Source organism: Schistocerca serialis, chromosome 1 (genome assembly GCF_023864345.2).
Source record: "Schistocerca serialis cubense isolate TAMUIC-IGC-003099 chromosome 1, iqSchSeri2.2, whole genome shotgun sequence".
Lineage (NCBI taxonomy): Eukaryota > Metazoa > Arthropoda > Insecta > Orthoptera > Acrididae > Schistocerca > Schistocerca serialis.
The window spans coordinates 792,690,534-792,709,218 of NC_064638.1; the positions used below are offsets into that span (position 1 = coordinate 792,690,534).

General features: G+C 42.2%; 1 protein-coding gene across 1 annotated transcript in view; it reads right to left on the bottom strand.

Moving 5' to 3' along the window:
* LOC126483707 (probable 3',5'-cyclic phosphodiesterase pde-5) overlaps positions 1-18,685 on the bottom strand; it is a 794,749-nt gene that overhangs the window by 100,318 nt on the left and 675,746 nt on the right. Inside the window, exon 10 of the mRNA XM_050106800.1 lies at positions 16,671-16,873. Within this exon, the coding sequence (XP_049962757.1) occupies positions 16,671-16,873 (203 nt within the window). The remainder of the gene's footprint in view (positions 1-16,670; positions 16,874-18,685) is intronic.

An 18,685-nucleotide genomic window follows, 5' to 3' on the forward strand; every position in this document is an offset into this window, starting at 1 on the left:
GTTGACGAATCAACTCCCAGTTGGGAACACTGTGCATTTTCCGAAGTTACTGCACGTTCGTTCTTCATATGTTAGTCTCGCTAAGGAGTACGTGCAAGTCTTACAAAATCTTCGTAATCAGTTTGCGTCGAGATTTCAAGAAGTAGAAGCTTTGTCTACTACGTCTCAGCTCTTTGCAACCCCGCATTCAGTGACTGTCAGCAATGTTCGTACCAGGTACCAAATGGAAATGTTAAATTTACAATGTGACGATTTGTTAAAGTACTGATATGACCACAAGAAAGAAAGACCTGGATGATTTCTACAACGGTGTTCTCCAATCCAGATTTCCGAGGTTGTACGCATTTGCTGCACGGACATTACGCATATGCGGTTCGACATAAGTGTGTCGTCAATTTCTTTCTGTTATGAAATTAGCAAAGTCGAAATCCCGGAGCGCTCTGTCAGATCACAACCTAACATGCAGTCTTCAATTAAAAATGTTCCAAAGATTACATTATAACATTTGTACACTAGTTAAAGAAATACTAAACAGGAAATGTCGGAAAACGTCAACGTAATTACTCTGTACGGCTCTCTTCTAAATCGTAATGAAAGTGGTATTATATTCTGTTCTATTAACGTTATAACATGGCTGTACTTCATATAAACTAGAACGTTTACGTATTTTCTCATAGGGTAGAGCCGAATGGAATCGTTTGTAATCCGTGACCGTGACCGTGCCCATCGAAACAGGAAGCGGCTACACAGGTAGCGGGAGCTGTGTGGAGGGGACTGGGCGGTTTTTTAGGATGGAGGGCCTCAGGGAACCGCAGAAAGGGCGTTCGTCTAAAAGGGGGCGGGTAGAACACAGTAAGTTAGTTGTAGAAACGATCGATATTGTAGTTGTAAATTGTCGTAGCTGTGTTGGGAAAGAACCAGAGCTCCAAGCCCTAACAGAAAGCACTGAAGCTCAAATACACTCCTGGAAATGGAAAAAAGAACACATTGACACCGGTGTGTCAGACCCACCATACTTGCTCCGGACACTGCGAGAGGGCTGTACAAGCAATGATCACACGCACGGCACAGCGGACACACCAGGAACCGCGGTGTTGGCCGTCGAATGGCGCTAGCTGCGCAGCGTTTGTGCACCGCCGCCGTCAGTGTCAGCCAGTTTGCCGTGGCATACGGAGCTCCATCGCAGTCTTTAACACTGGTAGCATGCCGCGACAGCGTGGACGTGAACCGTATGTGCAGTTGACGGACTTTGAGCGAGGGCGTGTAGTGGGCATGCGGGAGGCCGGGTGGACGTACCGCGGAATTGCTCAACACGTGGGGCGTGAGGTCTCCACAGTTCATCGATGTTGTCGCCAGTGGTCGGCGGAAGGTGCACGTGCCCGTCGACCTGGGACCGGACCGCAGCGACGCACGGATGCACGCCAAGACCGTAGGATCCTACGCAGTGCCGTAGGGGACCGCACCGCCACTCCCCGGCAAATTAGGGACACTGTTGCTCCTGGGGTATCGGCGAGGACCATTCGCAACCGTCTCCATGAAGCTGGGCTACGGTCCCGCACACCGTTAGGCCGTCTTCCGCTCACGCCCCAACATCGTGCAGCCCGCCTCCAGTGGTGTCGCGACAGGCGTGAATGGAGGGACGAACGGAGACGTGTCGTTTTCAGCGATGAGAGTCGCTTCTGCCTTGGTGCCAATGATGGCCGTATGCGTGTTTGGCGCTGTGCAGGTGAGCGCCACAATCAGGACTGCATACGACCGAGGCACACAGGGCCAACACCCGGCATCATGGTGTGGGGAGCGATCTCCTACACTGGCCGTACACCACTGGTGATCGTCGAGGGGACACTGAATAGTGCACGGTACATACAAACCGTCATCGAACCCATCGTTCTACCATTCCTAGACCGGCAAGGGAACTTGCTGTTCCAACAGGACAATGCACGTCCGCATGTATCCCGTGCCACCCAACGTGCTCTAGAAGGTGTAAGTCAACTACCCTGGCCAGCAAGATCTTCGGATCTGTCCCCCATTGAGCATGTTTGGGACTGGATGAAGCGTCGTCTCACGCGGTCTGCACGTCCAGCACGAACGCTGGTCCAACTGAGGCGCCAGGTGGAAATGGCATGGCAAGCCGTTCCACAGGACTACATCCAGCATCTCTACGATCGTCTCCATGGGAGAATAGCAGCCTGCATTGCTGCGAAAGGTGGATATACACTGTACTAGTGCCGACATTGTGCATGCTCTGTTGCCTGTGTCTATGTGCCTATGGTTCTGTCAGTGTGATCATGTGATGTATCTGACCCCAGGAATGTGTCAATAAAGTTTCCCCTTCCTGGGACAATGAATTCACGGTGTTCTTATTTCAATTTCCAGGAGTGTAGTTACAGGTAAAAAAAGCTAGCTAAATCCGGAAATAAGTTCAGCAGAAATTTTTTCTAACGATCTAACAGTGTTCAGAAAGAATAGATTAAATACTATTGGTGGTGGAGTATTTATTGTGTCAGAAGTAGTTTGCTTTATAGAGAAATTGAAGTAGATAGTTTCTGCGAAATAGTATGGGTAGAAGTTATACCTGACAATCGTACTAAACTATTAATTTGGTCGTTTTACCGACCCCCCGCCCCGACTCAGAAGATATAGTTGCTGAACAATTCAAAGAAAACTAGAGTCTCATTTCAAATAGGTACCCCACTCATACAATTATAGTCGGTGACGACTTTAATCTGCCCTCGGTATGCTGGAAAAATTATACGTTTAAAGCCGGCGGCAGGCATAAAGCGTCGTCCGAAATTGTAATGAACGCTTTCTCAGAAAATTATTTTGAACAATGAGTCCACTCGAAGCGTAAATGGTTGCGAAAGCATACTTGACCTGTTAGCAACAAATAATCCTGGACAAATAGTGAGTATCGTGATGAATACAGGGATTAGCGACCACTAGGCAGTAGCTGCTAGGCTGAATACCGTAACTCCTACAACCATCAAATAGAAACGCAAAGTATAACTATTTAAAAAGCTGATAAAAATGCTCTTAACGCCTTTTTAAGAGACAGTCTGCACTCCTTCCGATCTGATCATGTAAGCGTAGACAAGTTGTGGAAAGATTTCGAAGAGATAGTATCGACAGCAATTGAGAGGTATACACCACATAAATTAATAAGTGATGATACTGATCCCCCATGGTACACAAAACGGGTCAGATCGCTGTTGCAGAAGCAGCGAGAAAAGCAAGCCAAATTTAAAAGGACGCAAAATCTCCAAGAGTGGCAAAGTTTTGCAGAAGTTCGAAATATAGCGCGTACTTCAATGCGAGATGCTTTCAATAATTTCCACACCGATACTCTGCCTCGAAATCTGGCAAAAAACCCAAAGATATATTTTGGAACATATACTGTATTCGAATATTATGAAGTACCTCGAAGAAAAGAATTTATTGGCACGTAGTCAGCATGGATTCAGAAAATATCGTTCTTCAGAAACACAACTAGCTCTTTATACTCATGAAGTAATGAGTGCTATCGACAGGGGATGTCAAATTGATTCCATTTTTTTAGATTTCCAGAAGGCTTTCGACACCATTCCTCACAAACGTCTTCTAACCAAACTTCGTGCCTCTGGAATATCCCCTCAGTTGTGCGACTGGATTCGTGATTTCCTGTCAGAAAGGTCACATTTCGTAGTAATAGACGGAAAGTCATCGAGTAAAACAGAAATAATATCCGTCGTTCCCCAAGGAAGTGTTATAGGCCGTCTATTATTCCTGATCTATATTAACGACGTAGGAGACAATCTAAGTACGTAGCCGTCTTAGATTGTTTGCAGATGATGCTGTCCTTTACCGTCTTGTAAAGTCATCAGATGACCAAAACGAATTGCAAAATGATTTAGATATCTGTATTGCGCGAAAAGTGGCAATTGACCATGAATAAAGAAAAGTGTGAAGTTATTCACATGAGTACTAAAAGAAATCTGCTAAATTTCAATTACGCGATAAGTCACTCAAATCTGTAGGCTGTAAATTCAACTAAATACTTAGGGATTACAATTACAAATGCCCTAAATTGGATCGATCACATAGATAATGTTGTGGGTATAGCCAAGCAAAGACTGCGATACATTGGTAGAACACTTAGAAGGTGCGACAGGTCCACTAAAGAGACTACTTACACCACGCTTGTCCCCACTATTCTGGAATATTGCTGTGCGGTGTGGGATCCGCATCAGATGGGGCTGACGGATGACATCGAAAAAATACAAAGAAGGGCAGCTCGTCATGTTTTATCGCGAAGTAGGGGAGATGGTGCCACATACATGATACGTGAACTGGAGTGGCGTTTTTCGTTGCGACGGGATCATCTCACGAAATTTCAATCACCAGTTTTCTCCTCAGATTGCGAAAACATTCTGTTGGCACCCACCTACATAGGGAGAAATAATCATCACGATAAAATAAGAGAGATCATGGCTCGCACAGAAAAATTTAAGTGCTCGTTTTTCCCGCGCGCCGTTTGAAAGTGGAACGGTAGAGAGACAGCTTGAAGGTGGTTCATTGAACCCTCTGCAGGCACTTTATTGTGAATAGTAGAGTAATCACGTAGATGTAGATATAGATTATTTAGCTGTAACAGTCAGCATTAAAATTACGATACCCAAGTCGTAAGCTGTGTCAATAATACCAGATCTGTTTCCTGCTTTTCCTGAATTGCTGTAACCCGAACGCCTCTTCCTCGACAGCAACAGTGCAGGAGGCGGTCACGTCACTTGCTGAACCTTTCTTACTTGGCAGCATGCACAGCGATGTGGACGGACATCACACTGGTGCTACGTATCCACAACTGACATACCCTATTGTCGGTCGAATCACGGTTCAACAACAATGGAGCTATCAATCGACACACCATGCATGCGCAGTTCGGTTGTGTATGACACTACTGAGAATAGATTCCTCATGCACAGTGGGCTGTAATCGTATTGGATGATGTTGTGTGTAGCAAACTCATTTGCTACATTTCTTTGTTGGTATTCAGCTGCAGCTATTTTTTCGAAGATAAAATCCTATCTTACCGTTAGCTGGACAAGCGCTGTCGTTATACTGTTGCAGGAAGTTATTTCGACTTGACGGGGCTGCATCATGCTCCGTTGTGGTCGTCCGGAAACTACTCCGTGCTAAGAATCCTGGCAACTAAGGACCTGTCCTTTGCTGCAACCGTTTGTCAGACATTAACGGCAATATATTTTTTCCTGTCGGTTCAGTACAAAAAGAAAAGTTCATTCACAAGAGGCGCCGAAGGTTGACCACCGTCAACAGCTCTTCACTGACAAATATCATCGGCATACACGAGAGATCTAGATTAAAACTGAAGAAACTGCAAAAAGGTGGGAATTTAAGGAGATGGGACCTGGATAAACTGACTAAACGAGAGGTTGTACACTGTTTCAGGGAGAGCATAAGGGAACGATAGACAGGAATGGGGGGAAAGAAATACAGTAGAAGAAGAATGGGTAGCTTTGAGGGATGAAGTAGTGAAGGCAGCAGAGGACCTAGTAGGTAAAAATCGAGGGCTAGTAGAAATCCTTGGGTAACAGAGGAAATATTGCATTTAATTGATGAAAGGAGAAAATATAAAAATGCAGTAAATGAAGCAGGCAAAAACGAATACAAACGTCTCAAAAATGAGATCGACAGGAAATGCAAAATGGCTAAGCAGTGATGGCTAGAGGACAAATGTAAGGATGTAGAGGCTTATCTCACTAGGGGTAAGGTAGATACTGCCTACAGGAAAATTAAAGAGAACTTTGGAGATAAGAAAACCACTTGTATGAACATCAAGAGCTCAGATGGAAACCCAGTTCTAAGCAAAGAAGGGAAAGCAGAAAGGTGGAAGGAGTATATAGAGGGTCTATACAAGGGCGATGTACTTGAGGACTTGGAGTGCAAGATGGTTCCAAGATGGCCGCCGAGTAAGTGACGCCAGAAACCATTTCCAGAAAGTTAAGTGATTTAGACAGGAATATAATTTAGTTTAACGCCGACAACAAATTAAATACGTGCATTAGTGTATCGTTTTTGTCTTGCCGTTAAAGGTTTGACTTTTCTTTGCGTATTTTTTCAGAAAACACGAAAAGATCGTAACTTCGCGAAGTCGCGCTTAGGCTTAAATTTTGTAAACGTGTTTGTTTCTTGTTTCACGGTAATTTAACTAGTTTCTCGGTAACAAATAAGTAAACTACCGTAAATAGCGTATAAATTCATTGTTTTAATACAGATTTCAGAAAAACAACGTAACTTTATATCAGAAACTTGCCTATATACATTTGTTTATAGGCCTAATTCTCGTAACGTTTTTGGAGAATCAAAGTTAAAGTATCTCGTTTAATTGTCCTTTTTTTCGTTCCATCGAGTGAAATATATAATAAATAGCGTATACCTTCGTTGTTTTAATACAGGTCTCAGAAAAACAGCGGAATTTTAAATCAGAAACTTGCTTATATACATTTGTGAATAGGCTTAATTCTTGTAACGTCTTTTTTGATTTTCGGTAATTTAATTGATTTATTCTAGCTAAAGTATTATTTTTGCCATGAGTGAGAAGTGCCTGACTTGCCGTAGAATTGTTAGTTCCGGGGTTTGGTGTGATGGATGCAGTAGTTTTTTTCACTGGGGGGACTGCAGTGGCGTGGGTGTTGGGAAAGTGGATCAGGCTCATCAGTGGTTATGTAGGATTTGCAGCAGAGATAGGAAGATAGTGGAACAGGAGGGGAAAATTGCTGCCCTTCAGGCTGAGCTAGATCAGGCTAGGGAAGATCTGGACAGGTTAAGGAGGGAGAAGGGCAAAGAGAGGTGGGAAGTGGCAACAGGTAGCAGAAGGAATAGGCCTAGAACTAAGTCTGACAGTTTTGTGGTGAATGTCAAAAATAAGTTTGACCTGTTGCTTCAGTTAGAAACTGATGAGCCTCAAGCAGAGTTAGGTGTAGACAGGACACAACAAACTTTCAATAGGAAATTGAAAAAGAATGTAGGAAAGTCATCGAAAAGGAAGAAAGTTTTGTTGTTAGGCAGTTCTCATGCCAGAGGTGTAGGCCAACTTCTGCAGGAGGAATTAGGACCAGAATACCAGGTCACAAATTTTTTCAAACCAAGTGCTAGTCTGGATCAGGTGACAGAGGATTTAGGTTCACTCTGTAAAGGATTTACCAGGGAAGACACCGTGGTTATTGTGGGAGGGCCAGGGAACAGCATCGACAGAGATCCTGGGTACAGTATAGAGTGTGACCTGGTAAAGATTGCGTCAGCATCGAGACACACCAATGTTGAATTTGTATCTGTCCTGAGACGCCATGACCGGCCTCATTTGAACTCTTCTGTTGGGAGAGTTAATTTGGAGTTGGAACGGCTGCTTGGATCGGGTGTGGGGGCTCATATTGGTGTGGTTCCTGTTGATTATCTTAGTAGGTGGGACTATACCAGGCACGGCCTACATCTCAACAGGAAAGGGAAGGGGAGGTAATAGCAGGAAATTTAAGGGGGGGAGGCACTGCCATGAAATGTAAAATACCAGTGGTTACAGGTGTTGGCGCAGCACCTTTTTTAGGATAGGTAAGACAGAAAGATGTCAAGTTCTACGAGAGGTCAGGATTGAAACAAATCTTCAGTTTAGGAAAGAAATTAAACAGCACAATTCTAGCACATTGGATCACCAATCACAGCTATCAATTATAAATTTTCACCAATCACCAGAAATTTTATCTCCACCAAGTTGTATCTCAGTCCTAGGTAATTCCATTGATGAATTAAAGTCACCCAACCCAGCTGACATAATCTGCCTCTCTGAACACCATGTGACCACTGGTATAGGAACTAGGCCTAAGCACAATGAGAAACTCAGACAGGAGAGTACTGCAAATGTTAGAATAAGGGAAGGTTCTCATAAAAGTATAATTAAAAATAATGTAAGTATATTTCATCAAAATATTGGGAGTTTAAAGAATAAAGTAGATGAGCTTCTGGTTTGTTTAGAAGATTTAGAAGCTGAGAATGAAATAGATATACTATGCCTGTCTGAGCATCACATTGTTACTGATATGGATAAGGTAAATGTAAGTGGTTATAAGCTCTCTGCACATGTAATGAGAGAAAATATGGAGAAAGGAGGAGTTGCCATATATGTCAAAAGTTATCATTGTGCAAAAAGTATAGAAACAAAAAAGTTTTGTGTAGAGAAACATATAGAAGCATGTGCCTGTGAGCTTAAATTAAATAAAGGCACATTTATAATTGTAACTGTATATAGGTCCCCATCAGGAAATTTTCATCTATTTCTGAAAAATTTGGACTCCTTGTTGTGCTATCTGTCAGACAGGGGGAAGCAAATTATTATTTGTGGGGACTTCAATGTAGATTCTCTGAAAGAGGGTAATAGGAAAAATGACCTTGAAGTATTACTCGGTTCTTTCAATTTGACACCCGTTATTGATTTTCCTACTCGGGTGGTAAAGGATAGCAGCTCACTGATAGATAACTTCTTTATAGACCAAGATAAGTTTAACCAGATAAATGCTCAGCCTGTTGAGAATGGTCTTTCTGATCATGGTGCACAGCTAGTTACAATATATGACATAGCTCCATTCAGCAATACTAAACAGTCCTCCAAAGTAGTACGTTCAGTCAACGATTTAACAATTGCAAATTTCAGGGAAAGCCTACAACAGTTAGACTGGGATTAGGCGTACTGTGAACCTGATGCCAATTTAAAATATAATTTATTTCATGACATTTTTGTAAATGCATTTGAAAACTGCTTCCCCAAGAAAATAGTTAAATATACTCGTAACAAACCTTGTAACAAACCATGGCTTACTAAGGGTATAAAAATATCTTGTAACCGGAAAAGGGAAATGTATCTGACAGCAAGAAAGAGTAGTGACTCAGAAACTATCAAAAATTATAAAAACTACTGTGTTATATTAAGAAAAGTTATTAAAAAATCCAGGAGTATGTGTATCATGTCTGAAATCAGCAACTCTGATAGTAAAATTAAAACAATTTGGAATATTATTAAAAGAGAAACAGGTCAACCAAGAGCAGAGGAAGACAGTATTACCATCAAATTGAATGAAAACTTTACGAACAAAAAGTCAGAAGTTGAAAATATTTTTAATAATCATTTTCTAAATGTTGTGGATATAGTAGGATCCAGGTGTTCATTAGAAGATGCTAGGCTGTTAATGGAAGAGGCCATACCTATGCAATTTGATACAATTGAAATCTCACCCACTTCTCCCTCTGAAATTAGGAAAATAATAAACTTGCTTAAAAGCAAAAACTCACATGGAATTGATGGCATTTCCAGCAAAATACTAAAAGCTTGTTCTCAACAGATAAGTAAGATTCTCAGCCACCTGTGTAATAGCTCTCTGGAACAGGGCATTTTCCCTGATAGACTGACATATGCTATTGTTATACCTTTGCATAAAAAGGGGGATGGATCTGATGTCAACAATTACCGTCCAATCTCCCTTCTAACAGCTGTATCCAAAATTTTTGAGAAAGTAATGTATTCAAGAGTAGCTTCACATATCTGTAAAAATGAAGTACTAACAAAATGTCAGTTTGGTTTCCAGAAAGGTTTTTCAACAGAAAATGCCATATATGCTTTCACCAGTCAAATTTTGAATGATCTGAATAACCGAACACCTCCCATTGGGATTTTTTGTGATCTCTCAAAGGCTTTTGATTGTGTAAATCATGAAATTCTGCTAGACAAGCTCAAGTATTGTGGCATGAGTGGGACAGTGCACAAATGGTTTAATTCATACCTAACTGGAAGAGTGCAGAAAGTTGAAATAAGTAGTTCTCGTAACATGCAAAGATCAGCACATTCCTCAAACTGGGGAACTATCAAGAATGGGGTTCCACAAGGGTCAGTCTTGGGTCCTTTGTTGTTCTTATTATATATTAATGACTTGCCATTCTATATTCATGAAGAGGCAAAGTTAGTTCTCTTTGTTGATGATACAAGTATAGTAATCACACCTGAGAAACAAGAATTAACTGATGAAATTGTCAATACTGTCTTTCAGAAAATTACTAAGTGGTTCCTTGTAAACGGACTCTCACTGAATTTTGATAAGACACAGTACATACAGTTCCGTACAGTGAATGGTATGATGACATTAATAAATATAGACCTTAATCAGAAGCATATAGCTAAGGTAGAATATTCCAAATTTTTAGGTATGTCCATTGATGAGAGATTAAATTGGAAGAAACACATTGATGATCTGCTGAAACGTTTGAGTTCAGCTACTTATGCAATAAGGGTCATTGCAAATTTTGGTGATAAACATCTTAGTAAATTAGCTTACTACGCCTATTTTCACTCATTGCTTTCATATGGCATCATATTTTGGGGTAATTCATCACTGAGGAATAAAGTATTCATTGCACAGAAGCGTGTAATCAGAATAATAGCTGGAGTCCACCCAAGATCATCCTGCAGACATTTATTTAAGGATCTAGGGATATTCACAGTAGCTTCTCAGTATATATACTCTCTTATGAAATTTGTTATTAACAACCAAACCCAATTCAAAAGTAATAGCAGTGTGCATAACTACAATACTAGGAGAAAGGACGATCTTCACTATTCAAGATTAAATCTAACTTTGGCACAGAAAGGGGTGAATTATACTGGCACTAAAATCTTTGGTCACTTACCAAATAGTATCAAAAGTCTGACAGATAACCAACAAGTATTTAAGAAGAAATTAAAAGAATTTCTGAATGACAACTCCTTCTACTCCATAGACGAATTTTTAGATATAAATTAAGAAAAAAAATATTAAAAAAACTAAAAAAAAAAAATAAAAAAATAAAAATAAAAAAACACAAAGAAAATAAAGTTGTTATATTAACTTAAGTATGTTGTTAAATTAACCTAATTATAAAATTCGACTCGTTCCACATCATTACGAAATATCTTATTCATGATCCATGGAACTAGTATTAATCTAATCTAATCTAATCCAATATTATGGAAATGGAAGAGGGTGTAGATGAAGATGAAATAGGAGATACGATACTGCGTGAAGAGTTTGACAGAGCACTGAAAGACCTGACTCGAAACAAGGCCCCCGGAGTAGACAACATTCCATTGGAACTACTGACGGCCTTGGGAGAGCCAGTCCTGACAAAACTCTACCATCTTGTGAGCAAGATGTATGAAACAGGCGAAATACCCTCAGACTTCAAGAAGAATATAATAATCCCAATACCAAAGAAAGCAGGTGTTTTTTTTTTTGGTGATAAACATCTTAGTAAATTAGCTTACTACGCCTATTTTCACTCATTGCTTTCATATGGCATCATATTTTGGGGTAATTCATCACTGAGGAATAAAGTATTCATTGCACAGAAGCGTGTAAGTAAGTGGTTATAAGCTCTCTGCACATGTAATGAGAGAAAATATGGAGAAAGGAGGAGTTGCCATATATGTCAAAAGTTATCATTGTGCAAAAAGTATAGAAACAAAAAATTTTTGTGTAGAGAAACATATAGAAGCATGTGCCTGTGAGCTTAAATTAAATAAAGGCACATTTATAATTGTAACTGTATATAGGTCCCCATCAGGAAATTTTCATCTATTTCTGAAAAATTTGGACTCCTTGTTGTGCTATCTGTCAGACAGGGGGAAGCAAATTATTATTTGTGGGGACTTCAATGTAGATTCTCTGAAAGAGGGTAATAGGAAAAATGACCTTGAAGTATTACTCGGTTCTAGCATTTGTAGACTTAGAGAAAGCTTTTGACAATGTTGACTGGAATATTCTCTTCCAAATTCTAAAAGTGGCAGCGGTAAAATACAGGGAGCGAAGGGCTATTCACAATTTGTACAGAAACCAGATGGCAGTTATAAGAGTCGAGGGACATGAAAGGGAAGCAGTGGTTGGGAAGGGAGTGAGACAGGGTTGTAGCCTATCCCCGATGTTATTCAATTTGTATATTGAGCAAGCAGTAAAGGAAACAAAAGGAAAATTTGGAGTAGGTATTAAAATCCATGGAGAAGAAATAAAAACTTTGAGCTTCGCCGATGACATTGTAATTCTGTCAGAGACAGCAAAGGACTTGGAAGAGCAGTTGAATGGAATGGATAGCGTCTTGAAAGGAGGATATAAGATGAACATCAACAAAAGCAAAACGAGGATAATGGAATGTAGTCTAATTAAGTCGGGTGATGCTGAGGTAATTAGATTAGAAAATGGGACACTTAAGGTAGTAAAGGAGTTTTGCTATTTGGGAAGCAAAATAACCGATGATGGTCGAAGTAGGGAGGATATAAAATGTAGACTGGCAATGGCAAGGAAAGCGTTTCTGAAGAAGAGAAATTTGTTAACATCGAGTATAGATTTAAGTGTCAGGAAGTCATTTCTGAAAGCATTTGTATGGAGTGTAGCCATGTATGGAAGTGAAACATGGACGATAAATAGTTTGGACAAGAAGAGAATAGAAGCTTTTGAAATGTGGTGCTACAGAAGAATGCTGAAGATTAGATGGGTAGATCACATAACTAATGAGGAGGTGTTGAATAGGACTGGGGAGAAGAGAAGTTTGTGGCACAACTTGACCAGAAGTAGGGATCGGTTGGTAGGACATGTTCTGAGGCATCAAGGGATCACCAATTTAGTACTGGAAGGCAGCGTGGAGGGTAAAAAATCGTAGAGGGAGACCAAGAGATGAATACTCTAAGCAGATTCAGAAGGATGTAGGTTGCAGTAGGTACTGGGAGATGAAGAAGCTTGCACATGATAGAGTAGCATGGAGAGCTGCATCAAACCAGTCTCAGGACTGAAGACCACAACAACAACAATACACGAGAGATAATGTAGTGTGCTTCACCGCTCATAAAAACGTCCTGCGCGGCTCTGTCAGGCATGGAGCCTATGCGGAGAGAAATTCTCCCACCGCTTTTAGCTTTGTTTTACCCAAACATGCTGCAGCACTTTCTATGCCATCTTCAGTGATTTTTACTTAATTCCTTTCTTATATTACGCCATCGGTTATATATATTGACAGTTCAATGTTTACTATCTATTATTACAGTTTCTTGTGGTTCTTTTTATGCTGTGGCCTTGCTTCCCGTGTTTTCCTTGCTTCTTTTATTTACGACCCATCAAAAAATTAATTTCAGGCTGTAGAACGTATGGTACGTATAAAATTACCAATAAACACCTGAGTGACAATATCGTTTGAGAAAGAAAATAAATAAAACTACTGAAGATCGCACAGAATGTGTTGAAACGTGTCAGCAAAAGAAAGTAAAGCAAAGTTCCACGCTGTGGCCCAGAGCAACTAATCGGGAACGACCGACCGCCGTGTCATCCTCTGCCAATGCCATCATTTGGACGAGGTATGCAGCTACATGGGGTCAGCACACCGCTCTCCCGGTCGTTGCAGCCCTACTTGACCTCGGAGCCACTACGTTTTACTCAAGTAGCTCCTAGTCGGTACGATATGGCAACCCGAAACAGAACCCCCCCCCCCCCCTCCTCTAGAGAAAAAGATCTCTGGCATCACCGGGAATCAAATCGAGGTCATCTGCAGCGTAGGCAAACACGCTGACCACTGAAGTACGGAGGAGGCTGGTGAAACATGTTAGGCAAGAATAAAATAAATCCAATGTCGGAATTTCAGCGGAATTTTGATTAGAGAATACGGAAAGAAGAGCTACAACATCCAAAGTATGATGGAGGCTGTTATTTCGTGCAGGTACTTACATACGAGGTAATGACGATAATGGCAATAATAATAAAAAAAAATGGCGAGGTGTGAGTAGGACTAGCGCACTGAGAATTTTGTACAAACTTAAATACGTATTGACAGTTCATCTGTGCTGGGAATCGAGAATCCCGGCCATTTTTGCGTGTTATCAACATTGATACTGGTACGATATCGGTCGCAGGTATTCCACGGTTTTTGAGAATATTTTAATTTCAATAATATGGACCTTGTTGTCAATCCATGCCTCAACGATACAGATAGCGGTACCGTAGGTGCAACCGCAACGGAGGGATATCTGTTGAGAGTCCAGACAAACGTGTGGTTCCTGGAGAGGGGCAGCAGCCTTTCCAGTAGTTGCAGGGGCAGTATCATTGACTGATCTGGCCTTGTAACACAACCAAAATGGCCCTGCTGTGTTGGTACTGTGAACGGTTAAAAGCAAGCGGAAACTACAGCCGTAATTCCTCCCTTGGGCATGCAGCTCTACTGTATGGTTAAATGATGATGGTGTCCTATTGGGTAAAATATCCAGGGGTGAAATAAACTCCCATTCGAGAATGAGATTTTCACTCTGCAGTGGAGTGTGTGCTGATATGAAACTTCCTGGCAGATTAAAACTGTATGCCGGACCGAGACTCGAACTTGGGAGCTTTGCCTTTCGAGGGCAAGTAGGCCCGCGAAAGGCCAAGGTGTCGAGTTCGAGTCTCGGTCCGGCACACAGTTTTAATCTGCCAGGAAGTTTCAAACCCCCATTCGGATGTCGGACCGCGGACTACTCAGGGGGATGGTGTCAAACTGGCATTGTAGGATTGGAGCGTAGAGTATTAGATCTCTTAAACAGGCAGGTAGGTTAGGGAATCTAAAAAGGGAAATGGATAGGTTGAAGTTAGATTCAGATGAATACTGAGCTACAAAAATAAATTCAAACACGAGTAATGCCGAAGTGGGTTTAATAATGAATAAGAAAGTAGTAACGCGGGCAAATAAACTACTATGAACAGCGTAGTGAACGCATTATCGTAGAGAAGATAGACACGAAGCCCACACCTACCACAGTATTACAAGTTTATATGCCAACTATCTCCGCAGATGATGAAGTTCCTTCTCCAGATTGTCGCACAGATGACAAAATGGTAGATATCGAAATAGATGACAGAGGGATAGAAAAACAATTAAAATCGCTCAAAAGAGGAAAGTCCGCTGGGCCTGATGGGATACCAGTTCGATTTTACACAGAGTACGCGAAGGAACTTGCCCCCCTTCTTGCAGCTGTGTACCGTAGGTCTCTAGAAGAGCGTAGCGTTCCAAAGGATTGGAAAAGGGGACAGGTCATCCGCGTTTTCAAGAAGGGACGTCGAACAGATGTGCAGGACTATAGACCTATATCTCTAACGTCGATCATTTGTAGAATTTTGGAATACGTATTATGTTCGAGTATAATGACTTTTCTGGAGACTAGAAATCTACTCTGTAGGAATCAGCATGGGTTTAGAAAAAGACGATCGTGTGAAACACAGCTCGCGCTATTCGTGCACGAGACTCAGAGGGTTCCGAGGTAGATGCCGTGTTTCTTGACTTTCGCAAGACTCTTGACACAGTTCCCCACAGTCGTTTAATGAAGAAAGTAAGAGCGTGTGGACTGTCAGACCAATTGTGTGGTTGGATTGAAGAATTCCTAGATAACAGAACGCAGTATGTCATTCTCAATGGAGAGAAGTCTTCCGAAGTAAGAGTGATTTCAGGTGTGCCGCAGGGGAGTGTCGTAGGGCCGTTGCTATTCACAATATACATAAATGACCTTGTGGATAACATCGGAAGTTCACTGAGGCTTTTTGCGGATGATGCTGTAGTATATCGAGAGGTTGTAACAATGGGAAATTGTACTGAAATACAGGAGGATCTGGAACGAATTGACGCGTGGTGAAGGCAATGGCAATTGAATCTCAATGTAGACAAGTGTCATGTGCTGCGAATACATAGAAAGAAAGATCCTTTATCATTTAGCTACAATATAGCAGGTCAGCAACTGGAAGCAATTAATTCCATAAATTATCTGGGAGCAGACATTAGGAGTGATTTAAAATGGAATGACCATGTAAAGTTGATCGTCGGTAAAGCAGATGCCAGACTGAGATTCATTGGAAAAATCCTAAGGAAATGCAATTCGAAAACAAAGGAAGTAAGTTACAGTACAGTTGTTCGCTCACTGCTTGAATACTGCTCACTGGTGTGGGATCCGTACCGGATAGGGTTAACAGAGGAGATAGAGAAGATCCAACGGAGAGCAGCGCGCTTCGTTACAGGATCATTTAGTAATCACGAAAGCGTTGCGGATGTGATAGATAAACCCCAGTGGAAGACTCTGCAGGAGAGACGCTCAGTAGCTCGGTATGGGGTTGTTGAAGTTTTGGGAACATACCTTCACCGAGGAGTCAAGTAGTATATTGCTCCCTCCTATGTGTATCACGCGAAGAGACCATGAGGATAAAATCAGAGAGATTAGAGTCCACACAGAGGCATACCGACAATCTTTCTTTCCACGAACAATACAAGACTGGAAAAGAAGGGAGAACCGATAGAGGTACTCAAAGTACCGTCCGCCACATACCGTATGTGCGGAGTATGGATGTAGATATAGATGTAGAAGTGATTGAAGAAATAGATGATGAGATAAAATAAACTACCCAGCAATTAGGAATTGAGCAACTTGAAGTAGTAGATGTCTTTTACTATTTGAGCAGATGGGAGGTACGATACTGCACGATGATCGTAGTACACAGATAATGCGCAGGTTGCTTAAAACTAGTACTAAAGGAGCTGACGGGCGACTGTGGTGAAGTGTGAGCTGGGCTGGCCGGGCGGCTGCAGAGCGGCAGCGCTGCGGTACTCACTCGTCGACGCCGGGCATGGCGTCCGGGATGCCGCGCTCGCGCACCTGCTGCACCTCGGCCTCGCCGCACGTGTTGTGGTAGCTCAGCACCTCGAGCGCCACGCGGTACTTCTGCTCGGAGCGCGCGATCTTGTCGTACAGCTTGGCGTGGTGCAGCGCCAGCCCGCAGTACACGGCGAACATCTCGAACGCCTCCTCGTCCTCCTGCGCACCGCCACCACCACCCACTCAGTGCGGAACATGCTCCCTGCTCAGGGCTCAGCACTCGCTCACTCACCTGTCTTCCTGAAGCCTGCTCTTTCCGCTAACACATCATAAGACCAGAAGAAGCGGTGCAGATGACTGGGACGGACGATCACATAGATAATATTGTGGGTAGAGCAAACCAAAGACTGCGATTCATTGGCAGAACACTTAGAAGGTGCAACAGGTCTACCAAAGAGAGTGCTTACACTACGTCTGTCCCCCCTATTCTGGAGTACTGCTCTGCGGTGTGGGATCCGCATCAGGTGAGACTGACGAATGGCATCGAAAAAGTACAAAGAAGGGCAGCTCGTTTTGTATTATCGCGAAATAGGGGAGATAGTGTCACAGACATGATACGTGAATTGGAGTGGCAATCATTGAAACAAAGGCGTTTTTCGTTGTGGCGGGATCCTCTCATGAAATTTCAATCACCAGTTTTCTCCTCCGATTGCGAAAACGTTCTGTTGGCATCCACCTACATAGGGAGAAATGATCATCACGATAAAATAAGAGAAATCAGGACTCGCACGGAAAAATAGAAGTGTTCGTTTTTCCCGCGTGCCATTCGAGAGATGAACGGTAGAGGGACAGCATGAAGGTGGTTCATTGAACCCTCTGCCAAGCACTTTACTGTGGATAGCAGAGTAATCACGTAGATGTAAAGGGCCATAAGCTTTGACAGAAGACCGATCGGAACGGGTTTGTTCCTTTGTCACACTGGACTCTTGTGTGATGTCCATGTCCTAGTTACACCTGAGGAGAGTCATATAGCAAACAGCTGCTGAGAGAATGGGAGAGCTGACAATCGATGCCGTCCATCGCATCTAGAATTGCGCCACGTGTACCGCCGAGACTGAGATCCAGTCCGACAATAAACCTGCCGTCACTCCATAATAGAATGCGAAATGAATATGGAATCCAGCCAAACAGTTTCTCGCACACCATAATGATAAGGAACAGTATGCCACCACTTTTCTTTCGCTTCACATCCAGAGACTGGTAAACACAAATTTTCTTAACCCCTTTAACTCGTGTCTACAGCCTCTCTATAAATTCTGTAAATGAAATTATGTTCCGCTTTTGGCTGTAACTTTTTTATTGTGTTACTCAAATTTCGGCATATGTGGCATTGTCAGCCACATCACTTGATGTCATGTTGCGGCCTACAAATTTGTTGGGATCAGATCTTTGTAGGGCTGTGTCACCATGTAGTGTAACATGATATTTCGTTAGGAAATGCCATGGTACACTCATAGGCTCTTCGAGAAATGGAAGGTATTGGCCAGAGTGTAGAAGGGAAAACTATTATCTTAAGTTAACTGGAGTGGAGCAACACACTTTCGGTAGGCTTCTGTTTCTGCAGACGCAAGTATATACGCAGGAGCTGCACCTGCCGTGGGCATCAGAGGTGAAAGGAATTCGTCACTTGATGTGGTGGACGTGTTACTTCGTGCAGCCTCTGATGGAAATAAGGTAGAACACCAATGAATAACCAAAGAGCCTGCATTGGCATTGAACATTATGGAACCTGAAATCACCTACGCTATTGTATACGCACCAGAGAGAGGGGCGAGCCTGGAGCTCATTGTGAGGTACATTGTATTAATTGTTAATTTAAATAATGATTAACTGAAACTGTTACCGTCTTCGTATATATAGTTAATGGCTACCCAGCCACTGACTTTCGTCTGTGTGAATGCGCACAGGTTGCCCAAACTCTTAAGGGAATCGCCAAAGTGTGCGGAGTAATGAGTGGATGGGCAAATGTCT